The sequence below is a fragment of the Mesoplodon mirus genome (genome assembly GCF_964341445.2).
Source record: "Mesoplodon mirus genome assembly, chromosome: 2".
In the NCBI taxonomy this organism is placed as follows: domain Eukaryota; kingdom Metazoa; phylum Chordata; class Mammalia; order Artiodactyla; family Ziphiidae; genus Mesoplodon; species Mesoplodon mirus.
Window position 1 is genome coordinate 161,843,038 of NC_138977.1, and position 23,970 is coordinate 161,867,007.

Below are 23,970 nucleotides of genomic sequence, written 5' to 3' on the forward strand. Positions count from 1 at the left end.
CTTTGTAATATATCTTGAGCATGCTCTGACATATCCTGAAATAATTTGCCTTGGAAAAAAGCACTGTGCCCTCTCTCTCTTTTTATTTTTTTCAAATGTAACTGTAAATATTACTTTGATGTATGTAATTGCTGCAACCATTTCCATTTGAAGGAAGACTTCTAACCCTTCCATCTCTCATCTCTTGCTATTGTCAAGAAATAAGAAAAACTGACTTAAAATGCAGCATTCAACTGTGTTTAATGTAAACATTGAAGAAGTCTGAGAACAGCCACAAATTTTCCTTTGCTTAATGCAATCTTGAAAATATTTCAAGTATTCTGTTTTACAGGCACGCATCCACTCTGCTTAGGGAAAATATTTCTTCAGGCACATCTTAGCATGTCAAGATTGCTTCTGGTCCCTGGCACTTAGTAGGAACTGAACAGATGTTTGGCGATTGACTTGAGTTGAAGTTCACTGGGATGCAAGGGTGGGTATAGCAGTCAGAGACCCTTGGGTACCTCTAGGCACAGAGACAGCTCCGGCAGGGCTCGGCAAGGGGGCTCTGGCTGGGTGAGGGAGGTCTGCAATCCCTCTGAGCATTGCGGTGCTGTCCAGTATCAGACCTTGGCCAGTGCAGAGCTGGAGCTGGCTTCAGGATTGGTCCCTTGTCAGTCATTTCATCAAGTAGCTTTCCTTCTGAGCTTTAAGACCAGGCTGTGAGCTCATGGACTGATCCATCCATGATTCATCACTTAAGTCATTCAGCAGCTGCAGGATGTAAGCTTCCCCCTGGCTGTCTCTTGGGCTGTTGAGAGACCTGGGTGGGTGGTGGAAATAGATCTGGTCTGAAATGCTGTGGACACCTGGGGGCCTGTTTTTAAAATTTCTTTCAATTAAAAAAATTTTTCATTGGCTGTTTTTCCTTGCATCTGATCTTTAATTTTTTTAAATTGAAGTATAGTTGATTTACAATGTTGTGTTAATTTCTGCTGTACAGCAAAGTGATTCAGTTATACATATATCTACATTCTTTTTTTATATTCTTTTCCACTATGGTTTATCACAGGATATTGACTAAAGTTCCCTGTGCAACACAGTAGGACCTTGTTGTCCATCCATTCTATATATAATAGCTTATATCTGCTAACCCCAATCTCCCACTCCATCCCTCCCCCATAGCCTATATCTGCATCACATACTTGCTGGCAGTTCAACCTGCGTCAAGTCCCTTCTTGTTCTGGACCTTGGTCACCGCGTAACCTCTAAGAGCAAGGACAGCAATACAATTCTATCCCATTAACACTTTGTGTGTGTGCGTGTGTGTGCACGCACGTGCGTGTGCGTGCGTGTGTGAGGGTGCGTGTGCGTGCGTGTGCGTGCGTGCGTGTGTGCACGTGCTGGTCAGCTAATTTGTCGCAGCATCAAAATTTTTACTCCTCTATTAACAAAGAAGGAAATATTCTGACCTATTTTTTGGCAGAGCAAAGTTCTGGAATTTCAAATCATGGGATTCTTCTTTTGTTGTTTTTCTATTGCCCCTGTGATGATAGAAAATAGATTATAGTCAGAAAATTGTAAAAAGAGAGGGGAAAAAATAATTAAGTGCATTCCTTCATAGAAACAACCACCCAGTCAGATGTAAGTAATTAGCATCTCGCACGTAATTCGAAATCTCTCTTTGCATTTCCACTGGGGTTAAACAAAATCTGAGTTTAAAGTAATCTAATTGCTTCAAACTTTTTTTTTTTTTTTTTTTTTTTTTTAGTGTAAGTGCTTTATTTTACAAGGGGTAATAGCATGGGGTAGAATAAGCACCCCCATCAAAATGAGGACGTGGGCACTCCCACATCAGGGAGGTCACGGTGGTGCCCTCCTTAAGCTCTCTGATTGTCCATGACATCGCTCTGTACAGCGAAGAGCATCACACCTGGTTAAAGGGGGGCTGTCAAACAAGAACAGTGCCTATGGGCTAAGGAATGTCCTAGATGCTTTCCCATGTTAATTGAATTCGGCCAAAAACTAACAAACATCATCCGGTCTAGGGAGGCAGATGATTTAGAAATAGCAACTTGGATTCAAATAATTTGTATTGAACTTCTGTATAATTTAGTCACTTTGTGATGGTATTTTCTATGAAGAGATTAACTTATTTTAAATTGAGTTAATTTGTTCAAATTCAGTAAGGCATACTCTATCATAAACCACCCCTAGTTCATTTCATTAGCCAAGTTTAATATACTTCCATTTCTTGTGCAGGCATTTCGTGAGCTTTATCAGACATTTAAGGATGATCCTTTCCTCCACAAATGTTCCTTGGCAGCTACCTGTGTAGCTCCTCTGACCACTTTGCCCTCCTGCTTCTCTCCCCTTGGGCCACACCTACTTCTTGGTCCTTAGATTTTCTCTCCTCCCTCCCCCAGGTCTCTTCTAGGGACTGGTCCCTGTTTTTCAAACAGCTGTTGTCTTCCTTCTTCTCCTGCATCTAACTCATGCTTCTGAGTTCAGCTCACATCACTTCCTCAGAGAAATCTTCCTTCCTCTCTGAGACGGACCCCTTCACAGAACTTGTCTGAACTTTCATTGTCCTTTGGTTTAACACGTAGCTTGTATTCATGTCTGCTAAGCTGCAGAACTGCCATTTCCATGAGGGCAGGGACTGCAGGGCTCTGCATGCCCAGGCTTTGGGTCAGTGTCCGAACTGCAGTGGATGTACATGGCTGCACATGTGAACAAAGGTCTCCAGGAAATGCCAAAAGATGACTTGAGACTCTGTCTTCATCTAGGATTTTGTGTGAGGCCTATTGACTGCAACATGATAAATAAAAAAAAATAGTGAGTTGTTTGGATATATTTTGTCATTGTGTAAATTGATCATCTAGAAAGATGATGGCATTATTCTGTTATTTGTCATTTTTTTTTGTTATTCCATGATTACACAATTATTTCATCATTGTATTATTTCATTTTTAAAAAAAATTATCTGGGTTAAAGCTCTATTCATAAATCTATGTCTGCATTCTGACTTCATTTCTAAGTTCTAAATATGAACATCTAACTATTTTTGGGACCTTTCTAACTGGTCCTCTGTCAGACCCAGGCCCTTTTCCTAGTGAGTTTTCCCAGTGAGCGGCTCCATTGCTCACATAATTTCCCAACCAGCAGCCTGGGGACTCACCTTAAGTCTTCTCTTTCCTCTCCTCTCCATCCTCACCATCTCAGCAATTTGTTACCAGGTCCTAACAATCGATTCCTGAACATCCTCTCTCTCCACTCCCATAAGTGATACCCGGTCTTAGTTCTACTTTTAGAACTAAGTTCTCTCCAGCCTGGACTTTGGTGTTGGCCCCCAGCCACCTGGGCTCCAATCCACCCACCAAACTGCAGTAAGAACAACCATCTTTCTAATTAGCAGAATATTATTGAGTCACCTCCCTGCTTGAAAATCCTCACCACTCCTCTATTTCTGCAGGACAAAGCCCACACTCTTTACCATGATAACCAAGATCCCTGCCCCAGTGGCCTTCAATACAATTTCTGTTGTTTGTGTTTTCATTTCCTGCCACCCTCTCCCTCTGCCAGTCCCCCACATTGTCCTCTTTCTGGGTCATACTTTTGTATGCTTCCAGATCATAGATTAGATTTGTCTTTTGCCTCCATTGGATCTGGCAAAATACTTTCCATTCTTTAAGGTTTAGTTCAAATATTAGTTCCCCATGAGGTCTTCTGTGCTGCTTCCTCTTTCAACCCTTTTAGTATTTTTGGTATATCTCTGTTTTACCATTCATTCATTTGTTCATGAATCCATTCATTCATTAACTCAGCAAGTAATATTGGATCTATCTTGTGCCAGGCTGTATACAGTCATTAAAGAAGACACATGAAGCCTGCCTCATGAATCTTTTATTGTTGTTGGGAGATAGGCCATAAACAAGTAAATAAGCAATCATATTTTTATCATATTGCCTTGTATGTGTTCATGTGTTCATGTTCCCCTAGAGTAGGGGATTTTTGCCAGTAGAGACATATCCTGGGAATTTTTTCTCTCCCAGCACAGGGACTAGCTGACCTCAGGTATGAGCTCAGGAATGTTTTTAAGATATGAAATGAAGCATTGATAATAAATAGATAAAATGCCCTGCCCAATGGGCTCATACACAATAGTGAACCACACACTCAGTTGTGTATGGTCCCTTAGGTCTCTCTGATACCAAGGAGATTCTGACCTGTCCCTGTACTGAGAAGGAGGCCCCCGGTTTCATCATATTGCTCAGATATGGGCAGCGTTTCTGTGCTCTGACAGCCAATATAAAGTTTGCTGCAATGGCTTTAACCAGTTCAATTTTAGGAGAATGGTGGGATTCTGGGAATTTCCTGAAGAACCCAACAGGCTGGGAGCTTCCTCTGACCTTTCCAGAGAATCTGCTTTTGCTTTTTTCTCTTTAGGAAGAGAGTTTAACTCAAGCTCTCTTTCTATTTCATCTTTATAGCAACCTTCAGTAGTAAATGGGTGGGCATCCTTTTCAGCTTCGTACTACAGATGAGGAAACAGGGACCCTGAAAGTGGAGGAGAGTAGGTCCAAGGTAACCAGGCTGGTTGATGGCCCATCCAGTGCTCCACACCAGGTCTCTGCTCTCCTGCCAGGTGTGTGTTACATGCGCTGCACGGGAAGCCAGAGTGTGTGGCTGCCTGATGCTCAGGGCCAGGCCCCTCTGAGATCAACTAAGGAACAGGAGAGAGAATGGGTGGCGGGGAAGGGAGTATGGAGGAGGATGGGGAGGTGGGGTTGCTCTTCCTACAATGGATTATTTAAGAAAACCATTAACGAAGCTGGCAAGTTAATAGCCATCTACCTGGACAGGAGGTAGTTAAGTTTATCTGTTTTTAGAACACATAAAAAAAGCAGAGAATATTAGAAGGATTAGCAATAGAAGAGGTTCCCTCCCTGTTCCCCCTCCCTCCCCAGTTATTTGGGATTGGGTTTTTTTTGCTAATCACAAGGAAAACTGAAATGTCCCACCCCACAGTTTTTCTCTCCACCAGGTCTTTCTGCCTTAAATCATTCCTTAGTGTTCAGGTTATAGGGACACATTTTTTATAAATGCACCATGTTGAAAGAGTTACAAAGCCTCAGACCATCGCAGAAAATATTGTTCAAGAGTGTCAATCATAATAGGTCAAAATTGTTTTCTTTGTATTAACTTAATACCTGACCTTGGAAGGAGATGGTCAATGTTCCCACGTTGGCCGTGGCATTTGTGAGCCTGGGGCTGACGGTTCTCTTTACTGCAGTAGTGTAAGCAGATACACTCTATTTTCAAGACCTCAAACATCTGAGACCAGCTGTCCTTCCTGTGGGCTGTTCAGTCTGTCCCACCCACATAGTAAAATAAATCCAATGAGCACTTTTTTTTTTTTTTCGGTACACGGGCCTCTCACTGTTGTGGCTTCTCCCGTTGCGGAGCACAGGCTCCGGACGCGCAGGCTCAGCGGCCATGGCTCACGGGCCTAGCCGCTCTGCGGCATGTGGGATCCTCCCAGACCGGGGCACGAACCCGTGTCCCCTGCATCAGCAGGCGGACTCTCAAGCACTGCGCCACCAGGGAAGCCCCAGTGAGCACTTTTAAACCACTGCTCTATTGCTTATTGCTGATCCTGGTCAAGTGCCCCCCAGGGAAGCAACACAGACTAATTTATTACACAGAGAACTCGGCACATCCCAGAAAAGTGGGCAGTGCTGTAGGTTTGTGGGGAAACTGAGGCACAGAGTGTCAGTGGGTGAGCCAATTAATTGTTCTTGAAATCACCTCTTACTCCACTGAGAAAGAGCACATCACCTCACAGGAGCCAGCTTCTCTTCTTAACTATACACCCAACACTTCTTGTTCTATACTTTTCGGAGATCTCTGATTTCCTTTTTCTCTTTGGCACCTCCCTCCTGCATGGTCAGTTGACAAAACCCATCCAGTCCTCCTTCACATGTCTTCTTTCTCCATCCCTTTCTTACACCCCCTCTGAGTCTGCCTTCTCCAGAGCCTCTTTACTTTTCAGGTAGATCTAACAGAAGCCAGTTCTGCGTAGTTGAATCAATACATAGTGACTGTAGTGTGTTGAAGAGGGTCTATAAAAAAATGTGTCTATCTAGAAATGGTGAATTATTTGGGAAGAGGTTCTTTGAAAATGTAATCAAGGTAAGATCTTGAGATGAGATCATCCTGGATTAGGGTGGCTCTATATCCAAGGACAGGTGTTCCTAGAAGAGGAGAAGACATGGAGAAGGGCATGTGAATGTCCCACGTGAAGATAGAGGCAGAGGTTGGAGTAATGCTGCCACAGGCCAAGGAGCATCTGGAGCCACCCAAAGCTGGGAGAGGAAAGGAAGGATGCTCCCCTAGAGCCTTCAGGGGAGCACAGCCCTCTGAATTGATTTCAGACTTCTGGGCTCCAGGACTGTGAGAGAATACATTTCTGATGTTTTAAGCCCTGGTTTGTGGTAATTTGTTACAACAGCCCTAGGAAACTAACACACAGGACATCTAACCTGTCCCAAGGTACAGAAGATGAATCAGACCCAAAGCTCAAGCAGGGCAAGACATTAGGTGTAATGATAAAAGGAAAAAGAAAGGAAAAGAAATGGGTCATACCTTTAAGTGAGGGGGTAGTCAGGGAAGGCTTCTTCAGAGTGATGAATGAGGATGTACAGGCATTTGCCAGACAGATGACTTGGTGGACTGGGAGGTGGAGAGTAAGGTGGGGCAACCTATTTTGAGAGTTAAAGATGCCTGCTCCAAGCTGTCCTGGCCATTTTCCTCTAATTTCTTACCTTTACCTGTACTCCCAGGTACACGCAACATGGCAGGTACAGTCTGACCAGCACAGAAAGAGAACTACCATTTCTTCTGTTGTGAAACTACACTTCTCTTAATAAACTTTCAGATCAAGTTCAGCTTTTTCCAGAAACTTCTCATTCTATACACTCCCATTGAGCTTGCAGATTTCTGAGAAATCACACAAATTGCTCTTAAGCCATAAGTCTCTTTCAAGGGCCTGTGCAGCTGGATTGCTGACTCCAAGATCATGAATAGCAATAATGTATAATGTTATAATTATCATGATAATAACAACAGCTTGAAACTGAGATAAGATTTACAATCTACTGATCATTGTTTGCCAGTTCACACATATTAATCCATCAAATGCTCACAACAATCCTCTGAGGTCAGTCCTAGTCTTTCTCCAGTCCTGTTGGATTTCTTTATCTCATGTTCCATTTATGCTCCATCTCCTCAGGAATTGCCACATATTAGGCTCCTGAGGAAACACTCTGAGAAGGAGATGATAGCACAGGAAGTCCATTAGGGTGAGATCTTGGGATCCACCCCTGTGGAGGGAAGGGAAGGAAGCAGGATTGGGCAGGGGGAAAAGTTGGGCGGTGTTCTTGGATTGGTATGATGGCCCTTCAGAACTATTCCAAGTTGTGGTGAGGACTGTGCTTTGGTACTCTCGGGTGGACCAGTTAGTGGATGTGAGCTGCCCCAGGTGAGGCAACTCCATTCAACTGAGACAATTCCCAAAGAAGGTTGCTATGGCGAAACTCCCAAAGTCTAGTGTAGCATCATATTGCATTCTGGCTCTTTAGAGTCTGAGGTCCCAAGATCAACATAGGTCTTGGCTATATTTTTCATTAGGAGAGAATGAAGATGGAAGGAGGGAGGAAGGAAGGATGTGGCCAAGGGCAGTATGATCCTGAGGGCAGGTTGTTCCCTAGGAAGGGGTGGATAAGCAAGTCAGAGAGATGCTAGTCTCCGTGGAATGTGATGACGTGTGGACACAAAGGTTAAGAGCACACACTTGTACTTGATCTGGGTTTGAACCTGGTTCTGCCAACTGAATAAGTCACTAATTTATCTCATCATCTCCATTTTACCCACAAGGAAGGGCAGAGTTATAATAACTCCCTCCCTCACATGTTGATTGCATGTTAGTGATCATTTTCATTACCTAGGACCCAATTCTTACTCAGATAATTAAGGAATAGCAGAGGTGGATAACCAGAAGCACCAAGAATGACAGTTGATATGAAAGTATTTCAGCCAGGGCAAAAGTGTGGGTTATTAACTCACAGTTTTCGTGAGTCAGGATTCTAAGCGTGACTTTGCTGGGTCCTCTGTTTTATGGTCCCTGTTGAGGTTGCAGTGACCTCATGTGTCAGCCAGAGTTGGGGGTCTCATCTGAAACCTCAACTGGGAAAGGATCTATCTGGTCCTAAGCACATGTGATTGTTGGCAGAGTTCAGTTTCTTATGGCCTATTGGACTGAGAAGATCACTTCCTTGGTGTCTGTTGGTGGGAGGATGCCCTCAGTTCCTTGCCACATGGGCCTCCCTAATACGGCCACTTGCTTTATCAAAACGTGCAAAGCAAGAAGACAAGAGGAAAGTTGCAATCTCATGTAATGTAATCTCAGAGATGACGTCTCATCAATTTTGCCATCTCCTGTTGCTTAGAAGCAGTCACAGGCCTCGCTCTCAATTAAGAGGGATGGGGGTGGATTATACAGGGAGGGACATAAGTACCAGGAGAAGAGGTAATTGGGGGCCACTTTAGTGTCTGTCTGCCACATAATATTGCTCCCTCAACGTAGAAGTGTGAGTAGAGGTGACAATACTTAGTAACATCCAGAAGGTATTTGGCAAACCTGCAAACCAAATAAGCTAGAATCTTTCTGCAGTCTGTTTTACAACCTTCCATGACTCCTGAAAATGTCAGGCCAGTTTTCAAAGTTTTTCAGTTAATTCCAGAAGACTCCAGCAAACACCAGAACAAACTGGTTCTCCAGTTCTTTGCTCTTGCATGTGAGGGGTCATTGTAATTATTTTTGCAGCAGGATGGTATACTTCTAACTCCCTTAAAATAGTCACTGCATTAGTTGTCACAAACAACTTCTCCAAGTGATGGATATCTATTTTGTTCATTCTGTTTGGTCATTAAGCCAAATGGGTGGTACATACAAACTTCCTTCAAGTTGTTTATTCCTGCACACAGTTTCTTCTAAACCTAGGAAATGTTTAACACTCTCTCTGAGCGTCTGAGAAAAGCCCAAGTTCTTGGGGATTTGACATGCCATAGCCTGGATGATGGATACCTTTTATGTGCTTGCACTGCTGAACCCAGAAAAGTTGAAGGACATACACAGGCTTCTAGCCACACAGATTTTTTTTTTAAAGTTTGAGTTTGAATATATTTACATAGGGTTGATTTTCTCAAGCTCATGCAGCCTCCCCATTCATTCCCGACTCTCTTGCACTTTTAGATTGCTTGAATGGGCCCTGAAGATTTGAGCTGGTGACCTCCCCAGAAGAATTTGAGAGGAACGTCCACTCAGTAATAAATTGATCACAGTGGAGAGTTGAAATGAGAGAGTTGCTATTACTCATGCTTTTGTGATGGTTAATTTTACCTGTCAATTTGGCTAGGCTATGGTGCCGAGTTTTTGGTCAAACAGCAGTCTACATGTTGCTGAGAAGGTATTTCTTAGACCTGATTAACATTTAAGTCAGCAAACTTGGAATGAAGTGGATGACCCTCCCTAGTGTGGGTGGGTCTCATCCAATCAGTTGAAGGCCTTAAGAGCAAAGGCTGAGGTTTCCCTTCCTGAAGAAGGAATTCTGCCTCAAGGCTGCAACATAGGAACCCTGGCTTAGTTTCCAGTCTGCTGTCCCATGGAATTGGGTGCAAGACTGCAACATCCACTCTTCTTATCTGCCCTATAGATTTCAGACTTGCCAGCCCCCATAAGCATGTAAGCCAATTCATTAAAATAAATCTCTCAGTATATGTAACCTTGACTAATATATTTCTAATTTAATCCTCACAACAGTGTTTCATATCAGATACTCATGTTATCCTTATTTTACAGATGAAGAAACAAAGACTCAGCACCCAGGTTATTGAGACAAATCTTGGTATGAAACCTGTTCCTTCATGGAACGGACTCCGTAGAAAATAAATGTTTCACTCCAAGCCACAGTGTCTGAGGAGCAGGGAAAGATGTACACACAGAAGACTCTTTGTCCTAAAGGATCCCTCTAGAATTGAGCAAGGCTTTGAGTAAGTTTCTGCAGGAAGCCTGGGTGTGAGATGGTCCTGGCAGGTTGCCATGGCCCCCACTGTGAGACATTCTCTCTCTCCTTTTGCCTGAGTCATAGTGGAATTTGAGTTGCCCATGAAGACACAGTGGATGCTGTCGTCCATGGGATGTGGCTTAATTGCCTATTTGGATTGTTGCAATAAACCCATGCCTAGATATCTTATGGGAAGCTACATTTACTTGGAAGCAGATGCTGATGATAAGGCATGATTTCAAACTCTGCTCACAGATGGGGATGCAGTAAGATCCCGTACCTCCTTGTGTCTGTACACACCAGGAGATAAAAAGACACCAAATTTGGAGGTGTCCCTGCCCTGCCTGACAGTATGTGTATAGTGGAAAGTGAGGGGGATGACCCAGATACAAGACAGACTTTTATTCCAAAGCAGCTTCAACGTTGGGGGCATTGCTCAGAGCCTTCTGTCTTGTCCAGTGTCTCCCATTTGTGGAACTTATAGCTACAACCTTGGACAATAATGTCAGGGATAGCCACCTGGAGAGGAAAGAGAGTTTGGTCCTGTGACTTTAGGGTTAGGGTTAGGGTTCAGGCCCTAAATATTTTACTGCCTCGCTATGTTATCTCAATCATGTTACTTAACTATAACCCGGTCATGGTTATGCCATGTGTAAAATCAGAGTTTGGGACTGGTTGGTGTGTTCCCTGAAGCTTCATTACTCTATGTATCCTGAACACTTTCCTATCCCTGCATTAAACAAAGGGGAATAAGAGTCCTGATTCATAAGCAGATGAAAGTCTTGTGGCAAAGTCCTAAAAACCATGGCATGAGAGGGGTGTGTGTATAACATGCTTTGAGAACTTAGTGGCAGAATGAATTAACTTAAGGGTCCTGTGCTCACTGAAGCTCCCTAGATCTTTCCCCTGGGTGTCAAGAGCGCCTTGTTAGTTTCCTTGACATCAGTCCCTTTCTACTCAAAGATCCTCTGCTAATTTTACCTCAGCCATCATTTCAACTCTCCAGTTTTGTTTTACAAACCTATGTTCCAGGCAAACCGAACCTCTTGCTACCTGAAACACAGCACATTGAAACTCTCTCTTCTCATGTGGTTTCCTCTACCTGAGATTCATTTCTCTCTCTTTCCTTTCTCCTTCTAACTTTTCCATATCATCAAATTCTCCTTGTTCTGCTGGGCCCAGCACAGATGCCATCTTTTCCAATCATGTTTTCCAAATGTGACTAGGCAGATGTCCTAAGTCCCTCTGTGAGCTAGAATGGTGCTTGTTCTCTATCTTAGTGGATGGCAGCCATATTTCCTAAGCCCCCAGCCCATCCTGGACCTGGCCCCTCTCCTCCTGTAGCCACTTTGACAGCTCCTGAAAGGCTCTGTCTCATGGTCTTGTGAACAAAATCCTCTCAGACTTAAGTCCTCTACTGAACTGAATTGAAATTGAGCAGTGGGCCCTGGTGCCATCCTTCAGTCAAATATTTATTGAGTAGCTATTATGTGCTGGTTATTGTCTTATGCCTGGAGACACAGGTGGACTAGACACAAAAGGTTACCCTTGTGAAGCTGGCAGTCTGTGAGTGGGAACCAAGCTAATGAGCAAGAAGCTCACCTCCTCTGTCTTTCTTTTTTCCCCACTGCTTCCTATCTTTGTTGACTCCTGATTTGAATGGCTCCCTGGTTTCAGGACAGTCCACCAGGCTCTTATCTGAGTTTCCACTTGTACACAGCTATGACAGCTGCCTGTAGATTCATACCTGGCCAGAAGGTAGACCTGGCCAGCTCCCTCTGGTCTTCCTTCAGGCCTCTGGGAGCCGCTTGGGCTGCACTTCTTCCTCCCAATTCTCTGGACTCAGGAAGAGGCTGTGGGTTCTCTGATGAAATGGATCAGCCTTCAGTTTTCAGGGGCTACCACCTGCGTGGTCATGATCGGTGTGTACACCCCACCCCCCACCAAAGCTCTGAATTCCTGTTATTCCCCTCACACAGACCAGCAGCAAACAGTTTCTCATGAGACAATCCAAATATGGAGGCAGGAATCTCTGGAGGGAATTACTAATTCTTGTTTATTAAGGCAGAAAATGGAGCCAGAATATTCTAGCATAGACCAGCTCTGCCTGTGGGTTGCAGGTGCAGAGTGGAGGGTGGTGTCTGAATGTAACTCTTTGCTTTCCCAGAGTTACAGCTTCAGAGAGTCCCAGAGCATGGGGCTCCATGGAAAGATGCATATCATCTGCTTGAAACTGTTAATGTTACAGATGAGAAAACTTGGGCCCAGACAAGTAAAGTGGCTTGCCTACGCTAACCAGAGGCTGACACAGAAGATTCTGGATCAGCTCCTGTTTCCATGCGTGGTGCCTGAGGTCCCTTTCATTTGGCCTGGGCTTCCTCAGTGCTTGTCTTCTAATTAAGCCTCTTTGTGTGCCTTCTAAATAAAATCTCTTTTTCTTTTTAATCTCCTTGAGGACAGAAAGACAAAAGAAAGATAACCTAATTTAGAAAAGAAGAAAGTAAGCCTGAATCCTTTTATGTTCAGGTTTCAAGAAACCCTATGAAACCTTTTCTCCTGTTTTTTTTTTTTTTTTGGTTGTTGTTTGTTTAAATTTTGATTTAGCAAAAGAAAACAAATGAACCAAGAAATAGAAGCCTTACATATCTTTTCAAATGCTTTCTCCTTTTTACCCGCCTCTGTCTTGTTTGTCAGAGGATGTAGCTTCTAATAGGCCATCCATGTATGTAATGAGCAAACACAATAACAACAGTGAATTACCCTTTTTATATGTCCATAGATGTACTCATAGTGGAATTTAATTTATAGATGGTCATGCCTGAAAGATTCTGGATGCATGATAGAAAGCAACAGGAAAAAAGCAATATGTTTATCTTTTAAAAACCTTCAGAACAAAAACTCGATTTGAGCCTGGTTAGTACACACTCCATAAAAACCCGAGTAAAAGGGTGGTTGGCAGGAGTGCCAGGGAGGGACCTTGTGCTTAGAATGTAGAGAATGAGGTTCCTCAAGACAATATCCTTTCCTCCATCTCACAGTCCAGCACTTCCTGACTCCAGAGGGCCAAGGAAAAGGAAGGGAAATCAAGGCACAGAAGGGAAATGGGGTGAGAAATGAGGAAGTTTTATAATGTGACAATTCCTGGGCTTGGCGTCGCCTCTGTGCTCTAGAATCTGCAGCTCCTTATCAGTAATCCCTCTACTTCCATTACATCATTTCTCCTTTTCTTCAATCTATTCGCCAAGCTGCTGCTGGGGTCCTCATTCTAAAATCTGGTGTTTCCACTGCCTGCGGTTATAGTCCCTGTTTTGAACGTGGCACACAGGCCTCCCATGGTCTGGTCCCTGACATTCTCTCCACAGTTCTCTCTCTACAGCCCCAACTTTGCACCCTAATGACAGATGTTATGCGCCATTGGCCTGTCCCTGAATGGGCCTGGCCCCTCAAATCTCTGTCTGTATGCAGAGAAAGTATAAACATCTCCAACTTTCTACAAGAGGTCCACAGATGAACACAGTGCAAGGTCTCTTGTTCCACACACATCTTGCTTTATCCTCTAAGCAAATGAGTGTTGACAGAACTCAAGGAACCTACCCACATCTCTCAGTGAGAAGATGGCATTTCTGTATTTCCAGCTCTTAGTACGGAGCCCCATCCACAGGAATGGTTCAACACAGCTTGGAGGGATGTGGCAGAGCTGAGCTTTAACACCAGATCTTTCCAACATCAGGGTCCTGATGAGGGAGCATGAGTTTGAAACCAGGAATAGTGGACAAATTGACCTAAAATACTACTTAGTGTGTCAACCACTTCCCTCAATTCTTCCTGTTGATACATTATACTTTACAGGTGGGAAAAAAGAATACCCAGAGAGGCCAAACACGTTGCCCGTGGCCACATAGCTATAAGTGCCCAAGCTGGGATTCAACATCAGGCCTGTCTGACTGAAAGACCATTTCTTTCTAGTGCATCCTGCCAGGATTCATGGAAATGGGGGGTGAGCACGATCCACGATCCCAGATTTACCCTGGAACTTATATGCTGTCCATTGTACCCAATTGCTTTCCTACACTGATGAGCTCTGAGCCCCAGCAGAACTATCTTAACTATCTTAACATATTGTCTGGTGACACTGGTTTCCAAAGCACTTATCAAAACATAATCAAACATAATCAAACCTGGAAAAGTCAGGGTGGAATCTAATTGTTATAACACATCCTCTTATCTGTGCATAGATTTTGCTATATTTTGAGAACATTGTGACAATTAAATGATATAATGCATGCAAAATACTTAGAACAGTCCTTGAATCTAATACTTCCTCAATAAATATTTGGGCTGCAAATCTTTCTCAAAATTAATTCAACAATACATTTTTTTTTCTCCGAGTGCAGGATATCGGCCAGGGATTGTTCTTGGTGTTGGAATATATCAGTGAACAAAATAAAGATTCTTAACTTTCCTGGAACAAAACAGAAAAGGAGCTTTACCCTTGGCAGGGAGAAAGCTGACAAGCACCATACACAGAAAGACATGTAGACAGGTGTGACTATTCCATGGGGTGGTCAAGGTGGGCTTCCATGAGGAGGTGTGCAGGTGTCAGCTCTGGGGTATCTGCAGGAAGAGCAACCAGCCCCAGGGATGGCTGGGGTGAAAACCTGAAGGCAGAAGCCCGGTTGAGCAGTTGAGTCAAGGTGAGGGGGTCAGCATGGCTGAAGAGGACTGAATGCAGGGATGGATTGGGAAGACCATCCAATGGCTTTTTGGTGAATGAGGTCAGATGGGGTGAGGCATTAAATTTTTTCCCCAGCAGAAGCCTGGGTGAGCTGTAGGCAGGGGCCTGGTGGTAGGGAATTTTTGTGGGGTATTAGTCATCTTGAGTGTATGGTGTGTAGCACATTGGTGAGTGACTCAAATAATGGTAAATACCATCATCATGAAGAAGACAGGTGCCCTGGGTATGTGAGGCTTATTTACATAGGCTCCTGGAGCTGAGCTGCCTGTCTTCTTCTGCAATTTCTGATACCATGTGCCCCCAGGAGCCCCCATCAGAAGACTCCTGCTTGGCACAGAGCTCTAATTTTCCAGAAAGTTGAATATCATTGGAGATAAGCACATGAGCTTTGGAATCACCTAAGTGACAGTGCCTCCTTTTCAGCCTAGCAGTCCAGTTCGTCCCCAGTCAAAATGCGATCCCTAGACAAGCAGCATCCCCCAAGAGCTTGCTAGAAATGTAGAATCCCAGGCACCACCCGAGCCCTACAGAACCAGGATCTGCATTGTACCAAGAGACCATGGGATCTGTGTGCACTTCAAGTGGGATAGGTTTAATGTGACCTCGGGTAAGTGACCTGATCCCTCTGTGCTGCATTTTCCCCATCTGCAAAACAAGGTGGATAAAAACACTTCCATCATAGAACTGTTATGAGACTCAAATGAGCTAATACATGAAAAGCCTTGTTACTTACTCTTGCTTGTCACGTGTATGCATTCTCCTAATCAGGAAGGTCATGTGGTCACTGTTAGCTCTGGGCACAGAACTGGGAAATGATAGTGACGGAGATGGGAAGGGTGAATGGGGGCCAGTGCAGCTGTCTGTGCGTAGAGCCCCGGGAAGTATGAAGGGGGAAAACTAGGGTGTAAACTTTTAGTTACTGAGCAGGTTTACTGTCTTGTCACAGGGCTGGTCACTTTATCAATCCTTACAGTGATACTATGATGAAGGCATGACCATCCCCATTTGACAATGAAAGGAATGAATCTCGAGGTCAAACAACTTTCCCAAGGTCACCTAGTAACTGTCAGTGTTCAGAGAAAGCTCTAAGTCTTTAAACATAAAGTCAGTAATGACTGGACCTTCCACATACGGTGATGCACTGGAGTCAGCTCACACTACACAGCAGAGCTGAGTGTTAAAAATGTCATGAATTTTGAGAGCCAGTTGTTAACACAGTCTTTTAAAAAAATTAAATAAAATTACAGTTGAATACACATATTAAAAGCAAATGTAATAAATACTCAAAATGCATCACTTCCTAATTATTTTACCACATTTTACTACTACCTGCAGTCTTGGTGCTATTTTTGTCTGTCTTATCTGTAGGATGGAAATATGCTGCTGTGCATTTCATGACCTCACATTGGCATTGACTTTGGCCGTAGTTGGAGCATATACACCACAGACATTGGCATGTGCTACAGATCAGGGTTTGATTTACTGCTTTGTTGTTAAATTAACTTAAAAAAATAATGGAAGAAACGTTGATAAAGCAGATTTAATTTAAAAGTGAGAGACTTCCCTGGTGGCGCTGTGGTTGAGAATCTGCCTGCCAATGCAGGGGACACGGGTTCGAGCCCTGGTCTGGGAAGATCCCACATGCCTCGGAGCATCTAAGCCTGCGGACCACAACCACTGAGCCCACGTGCCACAACTACTGAAGCCCACACGCCTAGAGCCCATGCTCCACAACAAGAGAAGCCACCACAATGAGAAGCCTGCGCACCACAACGAAGAGTAGTCCCTGCTCGCCGCAACTAGAGAAAGCCTGAAGGGAGCAGCAAAGACCCAACACAGCCAAAAATAAGTAAGTAAGTAAATAAATAAATAAAATAAAAGTGAGTCATGTCTGTAGTTGTACCATTGTGAATAGCACAAGAACCGAGAAGATATTTTCCAGTATTCAAAACTAATTTCGAATTCAGCAAAGAAGGTGCTCACATCACTGATGAATCAGTGAAGTTCTGGCATCCTTCTTTGTGGTTTCACTTCTGTTTTACTCATTAAAGTAAAGGAAAATATTAATCAATGTTGATGTCTGAACTGTAGCCCCTTGTCAATTGCAACCAGAGGTTGGCTAGAGATATGAGTTTAGCAAAAATCAATAAAATCATTCTGTGAGAATCAATTGGCTATATGGGATGTATTATAAAGAATACTGTATATTTGATTAGTATTTGTAAATGGTATGCCATATATCTTTATATCAGTAAAATTTATAACACAACTTGTGTACATATATAAGCATACATATTTTCCCCCCAGGGAGCTGTTTGACAAACATTTACTAAAATTTACCAGACCAACACTGGCTAAGTCACCCTGAACCATCACCTTTTACAGTGTCCTAAGGCAGAAGTTCAGCTTAGGTGCCAGAAATAGCTGGTATGTGGCACATCTGTGATTAGACCCTAGGTTTCAGCCCAAGTCATTGATTTTACTGTTCTGAGTCACATGTTTTTCATCTCAAAAGTGGGAACAATAATAATGCCTTGGCAGATGGGATGGGAAGCTGGTGCCCAGTAAAAGTTAATTCTATTCTCCTTTCAAGTGTAGGAACACAAAAGGAACAAAAGCCCATAGGATCATGCTGCCTTCCTCCCCTCTGCTCTCCCAAAGTGAATGTAAATCAGTGGGCTTCTGTATTCCCTCCCTAATACGTGGATGACTTCAATACTTGTTTCACTGTACTTCTAGATCATCACCCCTCCCCCACCAGCATCTTTGTTTATAGCTAGAGGAACTGTTAATTCAGGGCAGATCTAAGTTCAAATACCACTTTCTTTCTTCCCCTCTAAAAAAAATCTTTGTCAACTGATTTGGGAGCAAAACAGGAGAAAAGATCCAAAATTCCCTTGTGATCTACAATGTGATTACAAAGGAATTACAAGGTGTGGGCTTCCCCCGGTGAGACCACAACCTGTTGAAGTGGGGAGGCTGCTGATTGGAAACTACCTTCCTATTTTCATCTTTTTCTGTACTAGGCACTTAGTAGCTACCCACAACTCTCCAGTAAATTAAATTCTAATTAGGTAACAGTTAATGTTTGCTCAGAACATTGCAAATAAAGACTTTAACTAGTGATTCAGGAGCCAAGCCAATCTTTTAAAGTGGAAGGTTTGACTTCCGAGTAACTTCTAATGTGTTTTTTTTTTTTTTTTCCACCTGCACCATGTAGGCAGAAAAAAGAGAAAGAGAAAAAATACATTTTATACTGCTCTGGCAGGCTCATTCTATGGTTTGAACCTTTCACATCTCTTCTGCTATGTATCCAATCAGGAGAAAAATAATAGCTTATTTTTGTTTTTAATCCTGGGCTGTAAGAAGAGGTGTGAGCAGAGAGAAAGGATGATCAGAGTAGGTTCCATATGGTAGAATCACTAGCTTTTTAGTCATGAAGGAAAGAGTAAAAGAGTTTATTCAAAAGAATCAAGATTCTCAAGAGAGTTTCTTAAACATGTAAACACAAATTCATCATATGACCCAGCAATTCCACACTTAGGTATCTACCCGAGGGAAATATCCACCCAACCCCAAAACTTGTATACAAATGTCCTTAGCAGTATTTTTCATAGAGCTAAAAGTGGAAAAAAAAACAACAACTAAATGTTCATGAATTGGGGAATGGATAGACAAAATGGGATATATTCATGCAATGGAATACTACTTAGCAATACAAAGGAATGAACTATTGTATATGCTACAACTTGGACAAACCTCAAAAACATGTTAAGTGAAAGAAGCCAGACACAAGAGATTACATATTGTACGATTCCATTCAGAAACTAGATGCGAGGTTGCCTGGGGCAAAGGATGTGGGCTGGGAGACTGGGATGAATAGTAAATGGGGACGAGAAACTTTGGGGATGATGGAAATGTTCTAAAACTGTTTTATGGTGATGGTTATACAACTTGGTAAATTTACTACAAACAAATCATTAAATTGTATACTTGAAATGAAGTATACATTATGTGATATTATGAATTATGTGATATTCTACAGATTATGATTTAAAATTTAAAAAACAATGTTTCTATTTAAAAGAAGGTTTAGGAGAAAAATGACATATTGCCAGCATCCTTAAGCTTTGATCATCAGCGAATGTCCCAGGCTCTATCCTTGTCCACAGAAAACCTGTGAGTAGGTCCATGCTCTGCACCACTGCTCACCTCAGCTGAAACTCCCTAAAGGCTTAGTCTTTGTGGCTGTACCTGCCGGTAGGAAAACACCCATGGACCAAGAGCTGTAATTCATTCTAATAACACCCAGCTATCTTTGAAAGCAATCGCCCGGCCTTTCATGCTAAATTAGAGTTAAGCATAGTAATCAACTGTAAGGAAAATGAACTTACTCCATTTTTAGGAGCTTTGTGTTTTCAAACCAGTCAGACTCCTCCAGCTGCTGCCAGCAAACCAGGGATGGGTATCAGTGGGAGATAGACGGCATCTTCGGGACTGTGTTTAGGTAATAATGATGTGGTCAAAACCTTGTTGGAATAAAATTGAATGCTATGGGCTACCGTCCTTCTCAGAGCACCTTGGCTGCTCTCTGTGTGACAGTGACCTCACTGATTAGTTATTAGAATTGGCTTCATCTCTGCAGGAAACACAGACGTGTATGTGATGGCAGGGGGGAGGTATAAAGGGAAAAGAAAAGAAAGGAAAGGAAGGAAATAAAAATGAATGAAAAGAGGACATTCAGCATTATAAATGCATTGGAATAGATCTCTATGATACTAAACAATACCCCACAAAAAGCCAAAACATAAACAAATAAAAAGATGTTTAACAGTATGCTGTGTGTATAGAGTCACAGGGAGTCCTCTCAGAGGACTGGTGTTCTTGTCCCCATTTTGCAGATGCAAAAACTGAGGCCAAGAGGCATGCAACACCTTGCCCCCTAGTGATGAACGGCAGCTGCAAGCAAAACTTATTCCTGTTTAGTTTAAAGCCCAGGATTCTTTCAACAATGCCCTGTCTTTAGTATTCACTGATGGATTCTAAGTGACACAAAAAGAAGGAGGCTAAATCACCAGCTCTGATTTTCTTTGCACTCAAGAATGTGGGGAATCTGTACCTGGACACTCCTTCTTCCCCTTGGACATCCCAGCTAAGCAGGAAATTCTATGTATCAAGATAAAGGGAAGCATGCATCCATCTTCTTACATCTACCTCCCTTAGAGCTCACAACTCCTCACTGCGAAAACAAGAGACTTGGAGATCAGAAATGGAAAGCCGTACACCCAACCTACACAAGGCAGAGCTACCTCTATTCCTGAGGGCACCATTTTACTGGGCATCTGTGCCTTTTTGAGGGGGGGGGTGGGGAATCAACTGCTTTATCCTTTTCAGTGGGGTTTTTGTACCCAGCGTATCCATGTTAACATTGATGCCAGAACCCAGGTATCGTAAAGTCACCTCACTCAGACACTGACTTAACTGTCCCAGAATTATCGCTTATTATGTCTGGAGCTGCTCGGTGGGGCTCTCTCTAAACTCAGTGTCCTCCCTTCTCGTTTTCCCATAAAGGTGCCATGCCCTCCACCCAAGGAATGTTGCATCTCATACCAATAGAATTTCTCCTGCCCAGCTTGTAAGGCAGCTGGCTGATTCTTACTTTCAAATCTTTCAAAACTAAGATCCAGTTCTGCCTTCTTTAGTCTATCTTGCTAGCTTGCCCTGTTAGGTGGTCTCTCTCCTGGATCTCATGGTCTGTGTTTGTTCCCTCATCATGTTTACCATACTGGATTTTTGCTACTGGTTTCCTTGTCTGTTTGTCCCTTGAAAGAGAATAGAAACATCTTCCTGGAGAGGGCAGAATAGTAGCAATACATCTGAGACAGGAAGATTCTTCAGGACGGGGACTGTATCTCATTTTGTTTCTAATTCACAGCCCCAAGCATGGTTACTGGCAGATAACTGATACTTATTAAACATTTGTGGAATAAGAAGTGGATGAATAATATAAACACTGCCATATATAAAATAGATAACCAACAAGGACCTACAGTATAACACAGGGAGCTATACTCAATATTTTGTAATAACCTACAAGGGAAAAGAACCTGAAAAAGAATATATATACATATATATATATATTCACACACATATATATATACATATATATGTATAACTGAATTACTGTGCTGTATACCTGAAACTAACACAGCATTGTAAATCAACTGTACTTCAATAAAACAAAACAAATAAATTAAAAAAAGAAATGGATGAATGAGTCTATAACTCAATATAAGAAGGCTAAGTGTCACTGAGGCCTTTCCATTTAGGGGTCCTTTGAGTCAAGGGCATAAGCTTTGATCGATAGAGCTGCAGCCAGAAACATGGCTCATGTCTGAAGTGGACCACATCCAATGAAGACCTACAAAGACCCACAAATGTTAGCCTGGAATCTCTAGCCTTTGAGTTCGTTCTACCCTGATATTCCCTAAACCAGCATTAGATTCACTGTTATTATTCTGTCTTCTCCAGGAATATGCTAAAAACAAAATGCCAAGAGAAGGATGTTGCACGTGTTGAAAAATGGACCACTCACTTTGCACCTGGGGCCTGGAGCCTTTGGCTTCTCAGTGAACTGCCTTTGTGTGCAATGAAAAATTTCCCAATTGCAGCCTCTTGTTCCATGATTAGATGCTGGGGCTCCATGGGTAAGAGATGAACAATTCTAAGGGTAATTGAACACTCCACAAATTTTCACAGTGGATCAGCACTGAGCCGTTTAGCCCAGGTATTTCTGTGATCGTGATGCTGAGAAATGTACACCGTTGAATGATTCTCATCTGGGCCAAACAGGACTTGTTATTGCAGTCTGAGTCATCAAAGTAAGTGGTTGGGGAACAATGGTTGCTTAAAGACTAGAAAAAAAAAAGTTTTTGTTTGGAAATTTGAGTCCTTAAATTCTAGGCCTTGGAAGGTTTCAAGGAGTAGAAAATAATTAAATGTCTTTGAGCTCTACCCCTTTGATAAATGCCGTATAGACTGTTAGGGGCATAGCCAGCCTGGAACCCATAGGTATTATTTCCATTCTACAGCAGGGGAAACTGAGGCTTCGGGCCACCTAGCTTAAAAACGGGTGACAGGGGCTTCCCTGGTGGCGCTGTGGTTGAGAGTCCGCCTGCCGATGCAGGGGACGCGGGTTCGTGCCCCGGTCCAGGAAGATCCCACGTGCCGCGGAGCGGCTGGGCCCGTGAGCCATAGCTGCTGAACCTGCATGTCCGGAGCCTGTGCTCCGCAATGGGAGAGGCCACAACAGTGAGAGCCCCACGTACCGCAAAAAAAAAAAAAACAAAAAAAAAACGGGTGATGTTGGGAAGCAAACTTGGGTCACCTGATTTCAAGCTCCATGTTTTTTCTAGGCATTTATGTTACTTTGTTCATTCTTGGGTTCATCCTCGGAGAGCCTACAGTTCATGAGGAGACCTGATTGTGCAACAGATCAAGGTTCACTGTGACACAGGCATGAGGACCCAGACCCAAGGAGAGAGTCTCTTTATGATCCTTGGTCCACATGATGTGGGACAGAAAGGGGCCTTCATACCACAGCAAAGATGTCTCCACTCTGGCTGCGTTTCCCTCAGTTCTTTATTGAGAAAGAGCATGAGTTTGGTATCAAAACCGCTTGTCATGGTTTGGTAGAGGGAACCTCAGTACAAATACATAAAAAATCTATACCATGGGGCTTCCCTGGTGGCACAGTGGTTGAGAGTCCGCCTGCCGATGCAGGGGACATGGGTTCGTGCCCCAGTCCGGGAAGATCCCACATGTCGCGGAGCGGCTGGGTCCGTGAGCCATGGACACGGAGTCTGTGCGTCTGGAGCCTGTGCTCTGCAACGGGAGAGGCCACAACAGTGAGAGGCCCGCGTGCTGCAAAAAAAAAAAAAAAAAAAAAAAATCTATACTATGAAATTCACTTATTTTAAGCATATGATTCAGTGGCTTTTATTATGTAGGTTATACCTCAATAAAGTTCTTAAAATATTATTTAAAAAATCTATAATATATACGGTTCTCATTCTGAAGAATGGATCCTCCTTAACTCAATTAACTCATTGATTAGTTTAATGATCTCCTGACAATAAATCTCTCTCTGAGTTTTTAGAAATATATACCTGGGTTGAAGAGGGTTAATGGATCATTTGCTCCAAGTTTCAGAGTGTGCAAAATTGGAGAGGCAGCCCCCTTACAGAATGATCTTTTAATACAGCTTTGTTCATTTCTTTTTTCAACAATTCTTGTCAGTGCCTCTGGTTAATTTAATATGATGGTCAGTCTGAGAGTTCTGGAGTCTGACTGCCTAGTTTAAATTTCAGCCTCTAATCTTTTAGTTGTGTGGACTTAGTGAAGGTCAGAACACACTTCTAAACCTCTGGTTTCTTGTCTACAAATCAGGTGTAGTACCAGTATCTACTTCACTGGATATATAGGACTAAATAAGATGGTGCCCACACGATAGAAACACCCAGTGCCTTTTAGATACTATCATATTTAAGTGTCAGGCACACAGTGACATAATACTTAAAAATAATTGTGCCTTGTCCTCTAGGGATTCTCAATTTAGAGGAGGAAATAAGCAAATGAACAAGCAATTTCAATGCACTGTGAAAGTGCTATGTATGGAAAATACAGCTGCTATGGAAGGAGACCCAATCTTAGAAAACCTTTTGTGGAACCTCAGTCAGGATGGCAATGTTTAGACTGAAAGGATAAAAAGGCAGACCAGTAAAGAGGGGTATGGGGATGTGTTAAATGTGACACTTGCAAGGTATGTGTTTAACTTGGAACATTGAGATGTGCTTAAGACGTGAATTCCTGTGAAATGGGAATATCCCAGTGATTGCAGCCAACCAGCATTTGGGAGTGCTTTCTCTCTTCTCCACCCCCAAGTGGAAAAGTACAGAGCCCAAGTAGTTTAGGCTTACAGCATTTAAGCAATGCAGAGCATTAAAGCTAGAGGGATGTCAGTAATGCTGGGACAGGTAAACGCTGATGTGCTTTGCTGGACCCTAATCTCAAGACATCTTAAATGATAGACGTTCCATGAAGAGAAGCAACCTAATATCAGGTGGTTTT

The 23,970-nt window shown here is 42.9% G+C and overlaps 1 protein-coding gene across 1 annotated transcript in view; it reads right to left on the reverse strand.

Annotated features, from left to right (window-relative positions):
- Positions 1 to 23,970, reverse strand: part of CLNK (cytokine dependent hematopoietic cell linker) — a gene marked incomplete at both ends in the record, with an annotated part of 189,097 nt that overhangs the window by 117,209 nt on the left and 47,918 nt on the right. The window contains one exon of the mRNA XM_082643369.1: positions 1,452 to 1,523. Within this exon, the coding sequence (XP_082499495.1) occupies positions 1,452 to 1,523 (72 nt within the window). The remainder of the gene's footprint in view (positions 1 to 1,451; positions 1,524 to 23,970) is intronic.